The 20,274-nt window shown below is 42.8% G+C and overlaps 1 protein-coding gene across 1 annotated transcript in view; it reads left to right on the forward strand.

Moving 5' to 3' along the window:
* gna13b (guanine nucleotide binding protein (G protein), alpha 13b) overlaps positions 1 to 15,459 on the forward strand; it is a 30,629-nt gene extending 15,170 nt beyond the window's left edge. The window contains exons 3-5 of the mRNA XM_034113624.1: positions 7,295 to 7,345; positions 9,531 to 9,731; positions 13,708 to 15,459. Coding sequence (XP_033969515.1) covers positions 7,295 to 7,345; positions 9,531 to 9,731; positions 13,708 to 14,079 — 624 coding nt within the window. The 3' untranslated portion in view covers positions 14,080 to 15,459. The remainder of the gene's footprint in view (positions 1 to 7,294; positions 7,346 to 9,530; positions 9,732 to 13,707) is intronic.
* Positions 15,460 to 20,274: the final 4,815 nt, after the last annotated feature.

A 20,274-nucleotide genomic window follows, 5' to 3' on the forward strand; every position in this document is an offset into this window, starting at 1 on the left:
CTGCAATTCAATCTCGCTACTGAATTTTATAGCAACATGAGCACAGCTCCACTGTTTCCGCCAACGATTTTACTGTGACGCTTGTTGACTCTGACGTTGCAGAAATGTAAACTGACATCATGAAGTGGCTACTACTGGGCTCTGGTCAGTGGAAAAGCAAATTTGGACCTTGCCCCAAACTAGCTCCAGGACGGAATTAGAATCGAACTGATTTCAGTGGAGAAATTGATAGTTGCGGGCAACTTGGTTGATGTATCAGTCCGGACCAAATGTACTTATTGCACATCTGGGCCAGAGTCTTGATTCCATATACATGTTCAAATGTTTGAGGGCAGAGGTAGGTCACAGAATTTGGTTCTGGCGGTGTGTATTCATTTATATCTGGACCATGTATTACTGTGGAGTTTGGCCTGTGTCGCATAGTGTGACATCTGTAATGCTATCCTCTCTCTCTCTCTCTCTGTTGCCCCTTTCACACCAACGCGTTTTCAGCTCCGGCTCGGAGCTGGAGCCTGAAAAGTACAGTTTTTTTCCTGTTCACACCGCAGCGGCGCCGCCTCTTAGCTCCGGAATGCGGTTCACTTCCAGCTCCAAAAAATTGTCGGTCTAGAGGCAAGAGCTTCGGAGCTAAGAGGCGGCGTCGCTTACGTCTCTCTTACGTCGAGGTGTGCAGGAAACTAAACCCACCTCCCCTGAACATGCCATGGGTCGACTGAAGAGTCTCGTCATGCCTGCCTACAAGCAGTAGCGCTGAGCAAAGTGACTAGAAGGCAACCACACACTTATAAAAAAACCCACTTTATAAAGTCAGGCAACACTAACCAGGCTTCTTGTGATTCTGTTTATTTGTACCTTACTTTGACCATCCGTTCGCTGTTATTGATCATTGTGGAGAGCAGGCAGACGTTTTGTTTGTTATTATAGCAGCTATCGGATGGAATCAATACATGGGCTGCACAGGTTGTCATGTCCGACTATCACAAGTAGAATCATAATGAAAAATACGCCGGTAAAAAGTGCCTGTAGAAAACGGCTTAGCAAGTAGTCAGTTTAGCTTCGGTTGCTATGCTAACATCACCCATGTTATACCAGAGAAACTTTCATAACAGCGTTGTGATGCCAAACAGCGTCAATTCAGACTGACTCACATTCACTTAAGGGGAACTGGGGATATGTATCAGCTGCTTGTGTGACAGTCAGACAGTGAATACTTTAGAGCCGTGTGAGCTAACCCGGAGCTAACGGGAGAATACACTCCCGTTGAAGAGCAGCCGGCCAGCACTGCAGCGGTCGGTAAATGCCGCTGAAACACATTAATAAACAATGAACCACGGCACTCTGGAGAAAAGTATAAGGTTGGAGAAGTCGTTATTTAATTTAATCTGGCTTCGTATGATTAAAAGCAACGCGATCATCGACCCAACGCAGTCCCCCGTTGTTGTTGTTGTTGTGAGCTCCGTTGGGGAGAAAATCAGCGATGTAAACGGTGACGTCATGACGCAGCAGCGGCAGCTCTGGGTGGTGTGAACAGAGCGGGAGCAGAAAAGGGAAACCGGAGCTGAACCAGAAAAGCTCTAGCTAGGAGCTAGGAAGGGAAAAGCTCTGGTGTGAAAGCCGCATGTATGTCCAGTGATTACTGCTGTTAGTATGTCTGCATGGCTCAGGGTGTACAGACGAGCATTGATAGCAGCAGATAAAGCTTGTCCTCACAGCTGATGGAGCAGCGCTGCAGCTGCTGAGCCTCACTCACTCGCTCGCTCACTCACTCACTCACTCACTCACTCACTCACTCACTCACTCACTCACTCACTCACTCACTCACTCCCTCACAGACAGGCTAATGAAGGGCTGCTTCTCTCTCTGCTCTCTACCCCCACGCCCTTCCTTCCTCCATCCCTCCCTCACTGCTCTCCACAAGTTTAGATTGTGGTCTGACAGTGTCTTGCTCTAAGGATAATGACATTTCAAGACCCTACCTGACTGTTTCAGTTTGCAGCAGCTGAGATGCAAAGAGCGATTTTGTCTGTCTATTGTTACTCTGCTAATACAGCTGATGTATCATCATTTTGTCATGCCTCTACATGCCACTTCTACCCCTGATTTTCAGTTCCCTACAACAACTTTTGCTTTGATTAAACTAGTCTGTAGAAAAATGTGCATTTCCTGACACCAAAGTGATTATGCTTTGTTCCCAGACAAACAAAATTGTCAGCCTCTGCCAGCAAGCGTGTACTTTTTGTCGATTTTCCAATATCAGTTAGTTTAAGAAGGAAAATACATACTTTTTATTAATCCCTAATGGGGAAATTAATTGTTCCACTCCGTCAGGTTTACACACGTTACACACACTGATACACAAACTGAGCCACCAAACATATTATTATTATTATAATTTTATATTAATATGGCATATTTATGTGAATGACTCGTATCGGGACATTACTGATACTGCTGTGTATGTATAGGGTGGCTCTGTACAGCAGAACGGCTGAAAAAAAAGCAATATTGCCATCTTCTTATGCATCAATAGCTTTCACATATGAGCGTGACTGAAGTGCATCATAATGTTAAAATTAAGAAAAATACATGACGCGGTTAAAACCCATTATTGGTCTGGGCTGTGTTTTTGGTCATCTGTGGCCAAAATGATTTCATGATACCAGAAATGTAGGCAATACCAGTAAAATTCCACAATTCAGGGTACCCCAGCTGAAAACAATATCTATTACAATATTTATGTATTATTGCTATATACAACATCTCCTTTCAACAACTGTAAAGTTAAATACATTTCTTGCCAAAAACTACATTTAACAAGACTACATTTGAACACATCATGGTGACGTGATGTTTTCAGAACTTTGCATTGACTTGGTATTGAAGCATAGGTTCTTCTTGCGAAATTACTTTTCCCAGTCTTATTTGTTCTTAATGTGAACTCATGTATCTCATAACCATTTCAAGTAAAGTAGAATAAAAAAGTTGCCTTTTACGCACTTTTCATAATGTGCAAGTTAAGTTAGCATAATGTCCATTTCCATTGTTTAATTTAACTGATTCAACAATTTAACCCTGCTTTCTACTGTTTGGCAAATGATTACTATAAGAAATAATTTCGTAGATTATTTTCAAAAGAAAATCAGAAGTAGTGATTGTGGGGGAAACTTCTGAAGCAATTGGAGTCAGGACTCAGAGAGACACGAGGAGAGCTGGAGCTTTTGATGGCAAACACTGACGGTTTATTTGGAGCTTCGGCCGGAGAATTCACAAGACATGTCCCGGGCCACGAGTTGACCACACGGTTGAGATGCCACAATCAATTCTGAAGAACCCTACCCCAGACCCATGTATTTAGCTAGTTCAGAGAGAATAATCAACATTGTGCATAACAAGATAGAATCATAACACCTCTATCAGCTGACGCCAACATGCAGGAACAGGGAGACAAAACACTGAGAGCACAGCAGCCAAGGTTACAGGTGCGTGTGCTCAGTCAGGACAGTATGAACTGATAAACTGGGTCAAAGTTATGGGCCTTGGAAAATATTCCCCCAACAGTTCCTCTCTTTTTATCAGTTTTGATAACCTAAAAACCTTAGTCTAATAATATTTTGTTCAATACTTAAATCAATGGGAATCTTCAGATTTGAGTGTGGACTTACACAACATCAATTACATCAATAACAATCACATTAATAACAACATAATAAGATTGAAACATTCAATCACAATGATTGAGACAGCCAATCATAATAAAGATTATCTCTCGTCAGTGTTTGGAGCATCTTTTGTCAAAAGCATAATAATGAACACATAAAATCACAGATACATAATAACAAAAACATTTATTTTAAACTAATATGTTTTAACATTTAACCATTAGTTAATCTCCTTTATCAAACTATAAAATCAAAACCAGCTTGCAGCTTAAAGATTTACTTCAAGGCAATCGCTAGTCAAAAGCATTTCAATCAATCAATGTTTATTTATATAGCCCAATATCACAAATGTTACATTTGTCTCGGTGGACTTCACAGTTTGTACAGAATATCAGTATGACAATAAAACTCAGGATCATAAGAGATCCAGTTAAGGTATAAAATCAGGATCATAAGGGATCCAGCTAAGGTATAAAATCAGGATCATAAGAGATCCAGTTAAGGTATAAAATCAGGATCATAAGGGATCCAGCTAAGGTATAAAATCAGGATCATAAGGGATCCAGTTAAGGTATCAAATCAGGATCATAAGGGATCCAGCTAAGGTATAAAATCAGGATCATAAGGGATCCAGCTAAGGTATAAAATCAGGATCATAAGGGATCCAGTTAAGGTATAAAAATCAGGATCATAAGGGATCCAGTTAAGGTATAAAAATCAGGATCATAAGGGATCCAGTTAAGGTATAAAATCAGGATCATAAGGGATCCAGTTAAGGTATAAAATCAGGATCATAAGGGATCCAGTTAAGGTATAAAAATCAGGATCATAAGGGATCCAGTTAAGGTATAAAAATCAGGATCATAAGGGATCCAGTTAAGGTATAAAATCAGGATCATAAGGGATCCAGTTAAGGTATAAAATCAGGATCATAAGCAGTGTGCGAAAAAGCACACGTCCCACCGTCCGGGACATGTTATTTACAATATCGGACAAGTAGATCTTTCAATTGACTTGTCCGGCGGACAAGTGACGTTTTTAGCCCTCATTTATTGATAAATTCAGTTTACAAAAGGCAGAACTCATTCGCAAATTGTCCGTGTCCGCCATTGTTAGTTTAGAATGTTAGTTTCGGTTTCTGCTTGTCGATTCCTAAGAAATGCCATCTCGCCGCTTTCTGTACTGTTAGAGCGGGGCGGGGCGGGGAAGTGTAGCACAGTGCAGGGTTGGGAAGCAAAAACTCGGTCGAGTAGGAACAAATAACAATTGTCGGTACCGGATTAATGGGAGAAAGGAAGCAGTTGTGAGGACAGGGGGGAGAGGCAAGAGAGGACAGGATCACGACCGAGGAGACGAAAGTAGAGAGCGTGAGAGAGAAGAAGCAGAGCATACGAGGCAGGCATGCGAGAGAGACGCATCATCTCTTACTCGTGATCTCTCTAGCTCTAGCTCTCAGCTAGCGCTCTCTCTCTCTCTCTATCCTATCTCTCTACTCGTCTCTTCTCTCTCTCTCTCTCTCTCTCTCTCTCTCTCTCTCTCTCTCTCTCTCTCTCTCGACACAGCGGACCCGCTGCCCGTTTAACAGCCTAATCTTTGTCAAACTTTCTTATGTTCTTTCTTTAACACGTAATGAAGGTTATTAACCTGTTACGCACCGCCCCCCCCCGGTACCGGGCGCATACTTGCCAACCCTCCGAGACTCCCGATTTCATTGCCCTCTCCCGGTTTCCTCCCGGGGTCATATTTCTCCCGCATTTCTCCCGATTTCTGACAAAATCAGATTTACTCAGGACTGTTTCCACTCGGACTTTAATACAGCTACACCATTGTTTGGTTTCCATGGTAGCGTAGCGCGCAACTGAAAGTCTGAGAGGGTGAGGAAGATAGTCACAGCAAACAGAACAAGAATCGACAATTCTATCCTCTGCTCACTCCTTTCCTGTAAAATACAGGTCCAGCCCACACATATGGTGCTACAGGCCGCAAGGCAGTGCACTTACAACTACAATAAGCATGTTAATGTTAATCTAATGACCGGGCGGATAAACGCGTCATTTGCAGGAAACAACGTCAAAGGAATCTTAATATTTAATAAACTATGAATGTTTTATATCCATGTAACGGGAAGAAACTCAGCTAACTGATCTTTTTAAAAAGAAAAACACAATGCTAACACTCAGCCTCTGAATTAGCCACGAGCGAAAAAATGTAATCTATCTCTGCACCTAAACTCACTCATAACTCCCTTATTACTTATTCTTACTTTTCTCTTCACAATGTGTGTGTGTGGGGGCCTCCCCCTTCGATTCTATTGGCTCTAACGGTCAGAAAGAGGTGTCAACCATCCAAATCGACCAAGGGGGGCCAGAGATATGGAAAAAAAAAACATTTTCACCCAACAACGACAACCGCCTCACGAAACGCTAAAATTGCTTGTCAAAATACCTATACCACAGGGCAATTTTTTTTTTTAAAGCAATATTTTTAGTGGCCCGAGCGGGCAAGTGGAAATGACGTTATACTGGCCCGGGGTCACGGCATGGTTGATAGATAGCGACTGCTGTGTATCCAGTGGCGTTTTTATATGTACAAAAGTGGTGGGGCACGAACAACTTGGATGTTTAGAGAGGGGGGGGGGGAGGGATACATACATACATACATACATACATACATACATGGAGTAAAGGGCACCATCACAAAGCTATACTTAACAATAGCAACAACCGTAATGCTTCAGCATTAAAACACCATAGACTGTAAATATAAGGAAAACACAGACACTCATCACCGAGGTCACAATATCAATCGATCCAGCAGAGCAATAGCCTATAGGCAAAACACAAGAAGATCAACAAAAGATATGACATCAAATGAACTTACCAAAGCTGAAGTAGATGGTCAACTTCATTCATTTTCTTTCCGTTTTACTGATTTTAATGGCTATACGCTGCTCTCTCTCGTCTCCTCTTCACAACTACACTTTCCGCAGCACACGTACTTACAGCCAATCAGCTCTGAATTATGAGATTACGTTTTGGTGGGGTTGCCAGCACTTTGCCCCACTTGTGATTATTTTTTTGCCGCACACATTGAATACAAAAAGACTGCATGTGCAGTGTAGTTTTTACAGCACCCATTCATTTTGACAGCGAGAGAGAGGGGCTAGATCCACATCGCTCGACACGGCTCAATAGGCACACTGTGGACACTAATTAGAAGAACGCAGACTAAAACAGCAATGTAGAGACGAATCAGACGACTAAACATGATCTTTAAATATATTTTAACATATATTTTATACATATTTTTGGAATTATTATTTTAATTCATTTCTGCTGACAGTAGGTGCCCACCTGCCCCTAATGACGAGTCGCCACTGTGTGTATCTCATGCACCGTAGATACTGTTTCACAGCTCTACAGACAGGCTGCCTGTTTTCACCCTCAATGGTGATGGGCCATGGTTTCACAGAAAAAATGATGACGACTTTAAGAGCCATGTGGAATGTGACATTCATTTAGAATTCTGAGTTGATGTCCCTAATATCTCTCTCTCTCTCTCTCTCTCGCTCTCGCTCTCGCTCTCGCTCTCGCTCTCTCTCTCTCTCTCTCTCTCTCTCTCTCTCTCTCTCTCAGGGCGAGTCAGTCAAGTATTTCCTGGACAATTTGGAAAAGCTTGGAAAGTCGGTAAGTTCCACCCACACTGCAGAGGCTCTGCTCATCACTGAGCCCAGTAGGCGGGGGGTGTGAGAAAGAGAAGTGAATATGTGCCTGTCCTCATGTCTCAACTCTGGGTCTCAAGCCTTCAGTATAATAATTCATCCTAAAGCCTGCTGAAATGCGCCAACGGAACATAAATCAGGAACCGATTATTAACCAACTGCTAATATTTCCACGGAGCAATATAGAAACAATAAAGATGTGCTCCTGTCCCGTTCCAACAGCCCATGGCGGAGGAATACAAGTTTTACACTCTGCATCACTATGGGAGTATACAGCTAGAAATGGGACAAGTCTTTAATGACTTGGTAGGCTCTGACTGAACATTTGATTTGGCATGAAGAGGAGGACACTATAATCACTTTCAAAACTACAAATTGCAAAGGTACAAGTCTAATTGTAAGTTCATTTTAATCCTTGATGGACACATTCTGCACCTCGGAGAGGAGAGAGCAGATCATTATTTCCGTTCGAAAAGATAATCCTTCGTGTTTACACATTTACATTTAATATAAACCCACATTTGTAAATGATCTGAGAGCAAAAGAAACAACTGATGGATCCTTCCTGCCTCTGAGGCAGCTGTTCCCAAGCTAAAACCAAAGCCAATATCAATTCATTTATTAGTCAGTTATTTCTATACTCGAATAAGAAAACAAGAGGATGATGTTTAACTGCATTGTCTTTGATTGATGATCATCTTGAGAATTCTCTCTTACACTCCACACATAAACAGCAGGCAAACACAAATGAGAAATGCCTAAACAATGAAGCAGCACCGTACTGTATCAAAATACACAGCTGTACTACTATCAACAATGAGCGGAACAATGAGCGGATAAAGATAGCTATTGCTCTATATACTACAAGCTAACAGCACATGTTTAACTGAAGACAGGAAGCCACCAACACGCCCCCTCTATAAAAACACATGCTTACTGAACACACAACACCTACAGACAAATAGTCCCCAGACATCAGCCTACAGAAAGAGCTGCTCTCAGGCACAGAAAGTCAGGAATTATTAAAGGCGAACTCAACCTGTAAACTGAGTGGGGCAAAAGCAGTGCTTCATTATCCCTTGGTCTAAAAAATGTAATGTCCCTGCAGGTATAATAGCCCCCTTAGATATACTCTGAGTCCCTCTTGTTCTAAATATTATTTGTTTAACAGGAACATGTACTCTTGGGTTTAAAACCCAACACGGTTCTGATGAACCTGTCATTAGTTTGTTGATGTTTTCCAAAACTTAAATCATATCCATTATTTGTGCGTGTGTTTGAGTGTAGGCACGCACACACTGGCTAAAGCTGTGTCAGCGATGGGTCGGAACCTCTGGAATGTTATGAATTCAGATCTGGTGTAGCCAGAGCACACTGAGAAACACACACGGTCAACACAGGATTGGAAAGAAATGTCAATCATTTTTTATCCAACATATTTAAGATGCACTTGGCAGATTTTCCTGTGATCAGGTTATCTCAGGAACTCTAAGTATTACTGTAAATACTGCACCAACGTCTACTTGGACTCACAGATTAAGCTGATTAAGATTTTGTGGTCAAAATTCAAGGTCACTGTGACCTTACAGAACACATTTTTGCCAAAGCTCAAGATTGGATATGCTAATTATTCACATTTTACTTGAATGTCTCATGGAAAACATTATGAAATGATGGCATTTCCGACGGACATGAATGTAACACACACACACACACACACACACACACACTCACACACTCACACTCACACACTCACACTCACACTCACACTCACTCTCTCTTGAAGCCCCACTCTTGTTTATGCTCTGTGGTATTTGAGGAATGCAGTGTTGGACAGGGATGTCCCCAAGGCAGCAGCATGGGAAGTGTGTACTGGGTTTATCGGGAACAAAAAGATCTGTACTACTCTTAACTCTGATTTAGTTTACGTGTTTCGGTGTGTAGTAAAAACAAAAATGTAAAGATCATTTACTGACAATGTGCTCTAGATGAGAAAAATATGCCTCTATTTACAGTTGTCAAAATTGAAACCCTAAAATACACCAAAACAGCTCATTGAATGTGGGACCTTTTACACAAGATTTTCCAATTTTCTTGCAGTTTCCATCCAAGGTCTGTCCAAAACAATAACACTGATCATCTGCTTGCAGGATTACCTCCCCAGCCAGCAGGACATCCTCCTGGCCAGAAAGCCCACTAAAGGCATCCACGAGTACGACTTTGAGATCAAGAACGTGCCCTTCAAGATGGTGGACGTGGGGGGGCAGCGCTCTGAGAGGCGGCGCTGGTTCGAATGCTTTGACTCGGTCACCTCCATCCTCTTCCTCGTTTCCTCCTCTGAATATGACCAGGTGAGGGAGCACGGCAGAGAACTCCTGAATGTTGTGTGGAAATATGTTACAGCACAGGGAGCTGCAGGGATCACCACTTGTTTTTCTCCTGAGGACCTTAGTGTGTTTCCAGGTAATATTACTACAGGTGGTGAGGGTAGTGGGGCAAAGCAGAAAAAGGAGTGGTTTTAATAGTTATATAAAAATAATATAAACCTGGATAAATGCATTACATAAAATATCCTTTGTTGCTGCTGTTATTAACGTTGTCTATAGTAAAGTGTTGTAATTGTCCTGGGAAAGTCTGGAATATCAACAATACATCTCAAAGCCAGTGGCGGGCATATATCTGAAGACATGTGGGGCTGACTGCCTGTTGCCCCTTGCATTTTCAATTACCATTTTAGTACTAAGTACTCAGAGTGGTTCTTTAGGAACAATGGCTAATTGCTAACTTGTCAGAGAAGATATATATTTTGTTTTCATATGAGAGGCGATGGTACTTGGTCCAGATCAGGTGTTCAGTATCTCATGCCTGTAAGCACCATGAATTCAGGCTCACACTGGGCTTCCTCAATCAGAGTTCACTCACACACTGGTGTGTGTGTGTGTGTGTGTGTGTGTGTGTGTGTGTGTGTGTGTGTGTGTGTGACATATGAAATGGCACATTACTGTATGCCAAATAATGGCTGTAAACATATATATGTATATATTATGATTTATCAGAGTTCACTGTAATCATTTATCCTCTTTCATTGGAATCACATCTTCATCCTTCATATCGAGATATCATGATACACATAGACATGAGGCCTGTACTACGAATCCAGTTCAACAGACCCTGGATATGTTTGAGTTACCCGGCTTATCTAATCCTAACAAACGCGCTCTCGCTAAGCGGTCCTACGACGCTGGTTATCAACTCGATAAATCAACCAGGGTTTCTCTGTCCGGCTGAGTGTGCTTTCACCATGAAAGGGGCGGGGTTAGCAACATTTGACCAATCACAAACATCACGTCATACTTCCTGAATGAAAAGTGAACTATAATATTAGGCAAATATGAAGAAGTTAAACTTTAAACATCCATGACTTAAACACTTTATCCAGGATAAAAGCCCCGTCTACAGCTGGTAAAAGAACAAGTGTTTGAATGCGTACATTAACAGGTTTATGATATCACTGCACTAAGACACAAGTGGATCTGACTTTAATTACATTTGACTCGAATGTTTCGTCAACTTAACGTGTTGCTTAAAATAATACTTCTGCATACAGTATGTGACACTGTGAGTGTTGCACGGCCAGATACGGCTCAAGAAGCTGACTCAAATAAGGAAATATATGATACATTATGATGTGATATGATGTAGGGATGGGAACGATGAATCGAATATTCGAAATTATTCAGGTATTCGAATAATTATTCAGGTATTCGAATATGAGTTATGAATATTTTTATTAATTTTTTTATTTTTTTTGGGAGGGATGCCTAAATTGATTACATATTATCAAATTGAATAATTCAATGTATACGACAGTGCCATAGCTAAATGTGTTAGGTGCCTCACAGCGGGCAGAGCTGCAGGTGCTGATCTCTCTCTCTCTCTCGCGTCCGGTTATACTTCACTCGCGTTTATGTCCAAATCCATCAGATCTAGCTAGTTCTAGCTAATGATATGGCTGCTGCCCCTCCCTACACGCAGATCACGCAGACTCAAACCTCATCTTATGCCCAAATGCGGCGCAAATGCGCTCCGCAGCCGTTGCGAGGTTCCGGCGCTAACAGTTCATGAGCGTGCTCCCCCGCCCCCTGTCAACACTCGCGACACATGAGTGGCCAGCCTAAACAACAATAAGCACTGCTTGGCAACCGTGTGTGGCGGCAAAGTACATAGACATTTTGACAGGAGAGATTTAGTTTTGCCGGTATTCAACATATTTTACCAGTCATAGTCAGGTAATTAATTACACTCTAAGAAGAGTCCTACACAGACATGGCGTCAAAAAGGAGTAATGTGTGGAAATATTTCGACCAGGTTAGAGAGTGCGGTGTAGAGTGCAAACTATGCCAAATTAAACTCATATATACATACTATACCTTGCTATACCCGCAACCTCCGTTCCAGCTGAGAGGGTCTTCTCTACAGCTGGCCTGATTGTGAATCGCCTCCGCACATGAAAGCTGTAGGCCTATAGCTGTCAAACTGTGATCACCAGTTCAATACATTTGACAAATTCGACTTGGTTTCTATACTTATTTGAACATGTATTTATTTATTTCCAAAACTTATTGAAAAAAGATTTTGGGAAAAAAAATGTTAGACATTTTTTTTTTACCCAATTTTTTTTTTTATAGGATATGTACATTTCGGTTAACCGGTTAACCGTTTTTTGGGGGGTCGAATATTCGAATATACATTTGCTTTCAATTTCCCATCCCTAATATGACACATCGACGTCTGCACTCACTGTGCCGCGGACTGTACTTAATGTTACTCTGATCCGGTTACTTATGTCGTGGCAGATATTTAAGTAAGCTTTCTTAACGCTAATATTATAATAGTCAGATTGCTCTGAAGATGGGAGGGGATATTCTATTCATTTCACGTTCACACAGTCAGGTCATTTTTGCCGGCCGTCTTTCCTGCAACGGCAGTTTTTCTGTATTTCCTCTATCCTGTAATATGAATTGATCGCTTTAAACTCCGCACACTGAGCTCTGATTGGTCAGCAGGCGGTGCTTTCACTGAGTTGATCTCTTATCCTGGAACCTAACCTGCTCCGGACCAGGGGCCTGTACTACAAAGCAGGATTTTCGTTTAGCAAGCTAACTTCAGGGATTTCCGGTCCTACGAAGCTGGTTCACTTCTTAGTGGGCTAGATAACTTATGCTGAGCGGCTAGCCTGCTCCGGACCAGGATAGGTTCCAGGATAAGAGATCAACTGTGCGTTCTTCTTCTTTGCTTTAATGGCGAATCGCTTCCACTTGGAGCATATATCGCCACCTACTGTTGATTTATTTAATGTCCATGTTAAATCCTTGTCCTCAGACCGTTTCAATAAGGATAAATCTATTACAGGTTGAGGTAGCAACCATGGTGGAACAGCTGATAACAACAGTGTGCAGAGTTTAAAGCGACCAAGTCATATTACAGGATAAAGGAAATACAGTTTAAACTGCCGTTGCAGGAAAGACGGCCGGCCAAAATCACCGACTGTGTGAACGTGAAAATGAATAGAATATCACCTCCCATCTTCAGAGCAATCTGACTATTATAATATTAGCGTTAAGAAAGCTTACTTAAATATCTGCCACAACATAAGTAACCGGATCAGAGTAACATTAAGTACAGTCCGCGGCACTGTGAGTGCAGACGGCGATGTGTCCCATTATCATTCATATCATATCATAATGTATCATATATTTCCTTATCTGAGTCAGCTTCTTGAGCCGTATCTGGCCGTGCAACACTCACAGTGTCACATACTGGATGCAGAAGTATTATTTTAAGCAACACATTAAGTTGACGAAATGGGACAAATTGGAAAATACTCAGTTTGTTGTTGTACCTTTTTTTTTTTTTTTTTTTTCTTTTTTTTTAGTATTTCATTCAAACAAGAGTAAACAGAAAGGACTATGACCATATCGTTTTATCATTAGAAAGGTTTACATATCAATATATACTGTTCTCCAAATAGATGGACTACATCATGAGTTGTATTTCTTTCCAGCTGAAAACATCGCTGAATACTTCATATTGCTCATATTTAATTCTGTGTTATTATTTTATCTGATCTCATTTGTGCCGAGTTTATTTTTCAACTTGCACGATTATAAATATTTTAACTCATTTTGCTCACTTATTGGATATTTTAAGTGGTCTTAAAATGATAGGTGGCTATTAGAGTAACCTGCCACACACACACACACACACACACACACGTTGTCGCTGTCAGCTTTAACCCATGCACTCACATGCACTGTCACACTCCAGGTGCTGATGGAGGACCGGCAGACCAACCGGCTGAGCGAGTCGCTCAACATCTTCGAGACCATCGTCAACAACCGGGTGTTCAGCAACGTCTCCATCATCCTCTTCCTCAACAAGACGGACCTGCTGGAGGAGAAGGTGAAGCAGGTGTCCATCAAAGACTACTTCCCTGAGTTCTCGGGCGAGCCCTCCAGCCTGGCAGACGTCCAGCGCTTCCTGGTGGAGTGCTTTCGTAAAAAGCGCCGTGAGAACCAACAGAAGCCGCTGTACCACCACTTCACCACAGCCATCAACACGGAGAACATCCGGCTGGTGTTCCGCGACGTCAAGGACACCATCCTGCACGACAACATCAAGCTGCTGATGCTGCAGTGAGGGGGGGAGCGGGGGGGAGCAGGGATAGGTGGAGGCAGAAGGAAAGCGGGTGTCCTGCAGGGAGCAGGCAGCCTCTCTCCACCCGTCCGTCCTCCCTCCCTGATGTGAGCGGCTCCTCTCTCTAGAACTTTGACTGTGTATTAAAGCCACCACTACTACAGCCATTCCCCCCCACACTTCTCTGCCTTACTGAGCTGCTTCACTAAGACTTATAACAGCCACCTTTGGCTCAGAGGCGCCCCCCCTAGCCTTGAAACCACTGTAAATGACCTCCAGCCCCCGTCCACAGTGAATCTGCACCCTGTATGATGTGTCCTCACTATGTGTTGCTTTAATTCACCCCACACTCCTCTCTGTGCTGCTCTGACCACTGTTGCCGGGGGGGGGGGGGGGGGGGGGGGTTAATCACTGTTACTGAGAAGCTGTTACCAGGTGTTGCCTTCCTGTTCAGAAGTTCCTTGGTTCCGTCTCCTGTTTTACATCTGCGTTCCACTGGCGCTTGATGACATCACTGTGGGGATTTCCTTTTTGGGCAGTTGAACTAACACACACACACACACACACACACACACACACACAGACAGATAGGAATAACCGTTCCAAAGTCCAGTTAATTCTAGTTTTTTCTAATCATTTGTTTATTTTCTAATATATGAATATACTGTTTGTACCTATGCATTTTTCTTTAACTTATATTTTAAAGGGGTTGACACTTTTTTTCTGATGGACTCTGTTACAGCTAACTGGATCCATATACCACTTGTAAAGTTAAACAGCGTGCTATAAGGGGAGCTAGTGCAGGGGTGATAGTGACACGTTGTATTTTGCAGTTTCTCAGGGCACATTGTTAACACCACCTGTCTGGTTTAAGCGAACCAGCACCCCCACTCGGTTCCACTATTCTTCTGAAGCTGAACTCTGGCCATCTCCAACCAGGACCACCCTTTAGCAGCAGGGGCTGCACTAACATAGAAACTGAGTCATTTTACCCTTTTATCACGTGAGCTATACCTACATACATTTGGATATTGAAACATCTTGTGATATTTCCATTCTGCCCATATCAGGATTGAATCTCAATACTCAAACTAGCTGTTTTTAAGGGTTAAAGCATGTGATGCAACTCCCAACCAAATGTGTGAGAGAGTAGCCCGCCCCCAGGCCCTGCACAGAGCGGTGTGGCACCAGAGGACCTTTCTGTTTCTTCCTATGCAAATACCATGATCCAGATACTTGGCACGTGAATTTCAAAGGGAATGAAGTCAATTTCTTCTATTGAACATATTTTTATGGCAACCATCTTGTGTGGAAAAAGATCGTACCCAAAGTTCCCATAGGAAATGTGAAAGCTGTCGATTAAAAGTTTCCCTGTTGATTTCATCACAGTGTCTGCGTCACAGTGTCTGCATCATGCGTCACAGTGTCTGCATCATGCGTCACAGTGTCTGCATCACAGTGTCTGCGTCATGCGTCACAGTGTCTGCATCATGCGTCACAGTGTCTGCATCATGCGTCACAGTGTCTGCATCATGCGTCACAGTGTCTGCATCACAGTGTCTGCGTCATGCGTCACAGTGTCTGCATCATGCGTCACAGTGTCTGCGTCACAGTGTCTGCATCATGCGTCAGTGTCTGCATCATGCGTCACAGTGTCTGCATCATGCGTCACAGTGTCTGCATCATGCGTCACAGTGTCTGCGTCACAGTGTCTGCGTCACAGTGTCTGCATCATGCATCACAGTGTCTGCATCACAGTGTCTGCGTCACAGTGTGCATCATGCGTCACAGTGTCTGCATCACAGTGTCTGCATCATGCGTCACAGTGTCTGCATCACAGTGTCTGCATCATGCGTCAGTGTCTGCATCATGCGTCACAGTGTCTGCATCATGCGTCACAGTGTCTGCATCACAGTGTGCATCATGCGTCACAGTGTCTGCGTCACAGTGTCTGCGTCACAGTGTCTGCATCATGCGTCACAGTGTCTGCATCACAGTGTGCATCATGCGTCACAGTGTCTGCATCAGTGTCACAGTGTCTGCATCACAGTGTCTGCATCATGCGTCACAGTGTCTGCATCACAGTGTCTGCATCATGCGTCACAGTGTCTGCATCACAGTGTCTGCATCATGCGTCACAGTGTCTGCATCATGCGTCACAGTGTCTGCATCAGTGTCTGCGTCAGTGTCTGCGTCACAGTGTCTGCGTCACAGTGTCTGCATCACAACGCTGCATCACAACGCTGCACACTGAGGCGCTCTTCACTAGTCCTGTTCAATTGATCATTTCCATATCTAAGATCCATGGAGTTACAGGAATTTCCAAACATGTCAAATGTGCCAGGCAGAATCTTAAGGTAATATGTACAAGCCTTGCACAAGATTAAAGAACATTGGTTTAAAAATGTCCTTCAGTGTAAATATCCGGTAACTTAATGTTTGGATAGTTGTACATAGTGAAACTGGTCTCATTAAAAGCTGTAACCCCTGAGGGCTCCGTGGGGCTGGTTGGAAATGGCCACTCACATCCAGGCCTGAAGCTTCCTCTCTGTCAGACATGAGGACGGATTTGTCCCTTCTCTCTCCCTGTAGGATTACCACTAAGTGTTTTGTATTATTCTGCAAGTGGTGAGGTGGCTCAGTCTGTTCCTTTGTTCAACAGATCATTTGTATTTTCCTGAAAGGTACCCGTGTTACTGCTTTCTGTCTCTCCTCCATAAGTTAAAAAGAAAGGTATTTAATATCCAGCCTGAATGTCACTAATGTCCTCATTGTCCTCTGGACTTCCGGTCATGTTTAACGTGTCCTAACGTGTCCTTATGTAGTTCCTAACAGCTGTAACCTTCCTCAGTCCTGTGTGTGTGACCATGAGCTTTATTTGATTTGAATGTCTGGGATGAGCCTGCTGCCTGCCTGAAGGTGTCTTCCTTAGCTTCCTCCAGATGTGAGGACACTTGAACACTGAAGTCCTCCATGTGGCTCCGATGCTCCCGCCTCTTAGATAGCTGTTCTGTAATCATTTTTTAATCCTCCATTTTGCAGAATGATTCAGCTTGCCTCTTGGATCTGATGTTTGTTCTACAACAATGATCGGCTGTAAGGTGGGACTGACAGATCAGATCATTATTGTCCCCTCAGTGCAGTCCTTCCAGTCACCCACTCACAACGTGGGTTAGCATGGAGCAACAAGGTCACATGGCTAACCAGGGTGTGTGTTTTCGCAAATCTAAGAGATGAAGCTGACCACCAACAGCTCAGTGAATTCCTAAAACTGCCAGTGTGTGCATCTGGATGAAGCTGTGTTTGTCTTTGAGACGCACACTGTCCTGCTGCTCAGACAGCCTGCAACCTGCCAGAGGACATGGAAAGACTTGAGGTCAGCAGAGCAGGCCCTGACCCCCACACAGCCTCCCCTCTGAACACAACACACTGTGTCTGTCTCACAAGGCGGTGCTTTACACCGTCAGCTCTATAATGGAGCCTCTGTTATGTCACATGCTAAACCATCATCAGCATAGAGTGCCGCAGGAATGAGTCAGCATATTAACACTTTCAAGTTGCTAACAAGTCTCTAAATGAGATAACTAAACGTCATCACGCCCAACATTAGCCGCCTTTAGCTTAGCGGTGGTGACATTAAGTCATGTTACCGTGCTGTAGTTCCTTATAGCCTAACGTTAGCTTTTTACTTTAAAAAAATCATAAAGTGGTGTTAATATGTGGAAATTATCCTGCTTAACGAAACGTGGAACTGTCAGACATGTGTTTACCAAAGACACAAATCCAATAGACAGCATTCCCATTCTGAACCGTGCATCTTACACTGAGCTCAGCGCTCCTCAGGTCTGACAGCAGAGACCACCTGCTCTGATCACTGCTGAAGAGCAGGAACATTGTTTGAAAGCAAAAAGCTGATGAGTGTTCATTTGGCTGTATATATATATATATATAACTATTCTTTTTTATTTATTGGTGGCTCTGCTGTCCCTGACTGTAAAGGTTCAGTACGCTTCAGACAAACAAACATACGTGAGTCGTACTCTTCTGCGTGTCTTTGCAGACGAACGCTGCTGAATAATAGTAAAGAAAATTACATTTTAAGTCTCTCCTAAATTATAATAATCTCATGCAGCTACACTAAGCCACAGATGTTTTTTTAAAGAAGCATTAAAATACATAGAGAATTAATACAGTGCCAAACTCAAGGATGTACTCTTCCAGTAATGATCTGTCCAGAACACACTTGCTCCTCTTAAGGATTATTTCCATGTGTCCATGTTAAACAGTGGTGGTGGATGTAAATGATTCCGAAAATAAGATCTGTGGCAGACGCACCTTTATGACACTTATACATGACTGCGCATCACCACCGCTAAGCTAAAGGCAGCTAATGTTCGGCGACATGTCTTTGAGTAGTCTCATTTAAATGGGACGCCATTATCGCCTCTCCTTTGGTAAAGTTGGTCCAGTGTTCCCCAGGTCCTATGAGATAAGACAGGAAGCAGCGGATTGGAGAGACTAAACTCATCATGGCTGACACTTCATACTCACACCTGTTTTCGTTGTGCCATGTGAAGGGGCCTTGAGCTTGCCGTTAGATGATGTGATCAACACTTTGAACAAACTGAGAGACCTGCTCAGAGTCAGCGCATGTTCACAGTCTGTCTCCCAGAGCCTTAAGGATTCGACACCAGATCCCAGGGGGCACATAGAGAAGAGTGCTAGATAAACACCATCATGCCGGGAACTGACACTATTCTGATTTAGGGAAGAGGCCTTCTTTGATTATTGCTTCCAAAGCTGCATGTGGAGCAGCGGTCCATACATGAACACAGATTCTCGTGTTTCCAACACCCTGCCTTTGACTTTGCCTTCTGAAATGTCTGATATAGAAGTTTTGTACGCTGCAGCTTCTGCTCTGTGACTTCTGGTTGACAGTAGAAGGTAAAGCTTTCTTTCTTAACCATGAGAGGACACTGTGTCCCCCTCCAGAGTCCACACTATGCAACAGCACTGCTCCACCCGTCACTCGGTGTTATTGTAAAAGTAATGATGATTTGACTGACTGATGATTCTCTTAAAGCCAGTGTCTTATACAAATGTATGTTTAAGGATCTGCCAAATATACTGATGTTTAGTGCCTCCTTCTCCATGCTCTGCCTCTACTGCCGTAACAATCCTGTTAACCAAGGTTTTATACTTCCTGTACTGTTTTAGGTTTTTTAAATGATGCCACACAGGCAGATAAAGCGTTTCTCCCAGTTTTGATATTTTAAGATAGAAAAGCTTTCCATGTACAGTCTAACTTATGCTGTCTTACCCTTCTACTCCTAAAACAATCAAACATAAATAAACTGTTTTGTTTTTTTAAATCATGTCTGCTGCCTGATTGGACAAGACCTTTTATATTTCATACTATCGTGTTTTTCTAAAAGATGCTAATGAGTTTTACAGCTGCAGCGATTCATGCAAACTATTCTGACAATCGAGGCTTTCAGTCACTTTCCCAGCAACACAGACCTCTGTCAGACTTTGATAGGACAACACAGACCTCTGTCAGACTTTGATAGGACAACACAGACCTCTGTCAGACTTTGATAGGACAACACAGACCTCTGTCAGACTTTGATAGGACAACACAGACCTCTGTCAGACTTTGATAGGACAACACAGACCTCTGTCAGACTTTGATAGGACAACACAGTGAGAATCAAATGTAATGATTCACCTTTATATACAGTCTCTGGACTGACATGCTGAGAGCCTGAGACATTTTCTTCAGAGCAAGGCGAAGACAATGACAATTCAAATACAATTTTAAATTGTGTGTGTGTGTGTCAGGCTGAAAGACTGAGGGTATACACTCAAATTGAGTCTCACTTTAAGAACTAGATTAAATATTTTTTGCTTCAATTAAAAATCCATTTGAAACCCCTCGAACCAGTTTGAATGATTTAGTTATTTATCAAGGAGAACATGATGAGGTTCGTGCTGACCTCGCCTAAAGAGAAACATGATGGTCCACTACAGCCAGAGCTCCTAACCTTCAGCATCAGACGGAGCCTGTTGGACGCATAATAGACTGTAAGTAATATATATCTCATCATGTATCAAATGTGGCAACTACACACATACACATGTGCAACTAAATGTATGAGTCTCGGATTATTTAGTATTTCAAATACCTTTATCCAAATC

This window comes from Trematomus bernacchii, unplaced genomic scaffold, assembly GCF_902827165.1.
Source record: "Trematomus bernacchii unplaced genomic scaffold, fTreBer1.1, whole genome shotgun sequence".
Lineage (NCBI taxonomy): Eukaryota > Metazoa > Chordata > Actinopteri > Perciformes > Nototheniidae > Trematomus > Trematomus bernacchii.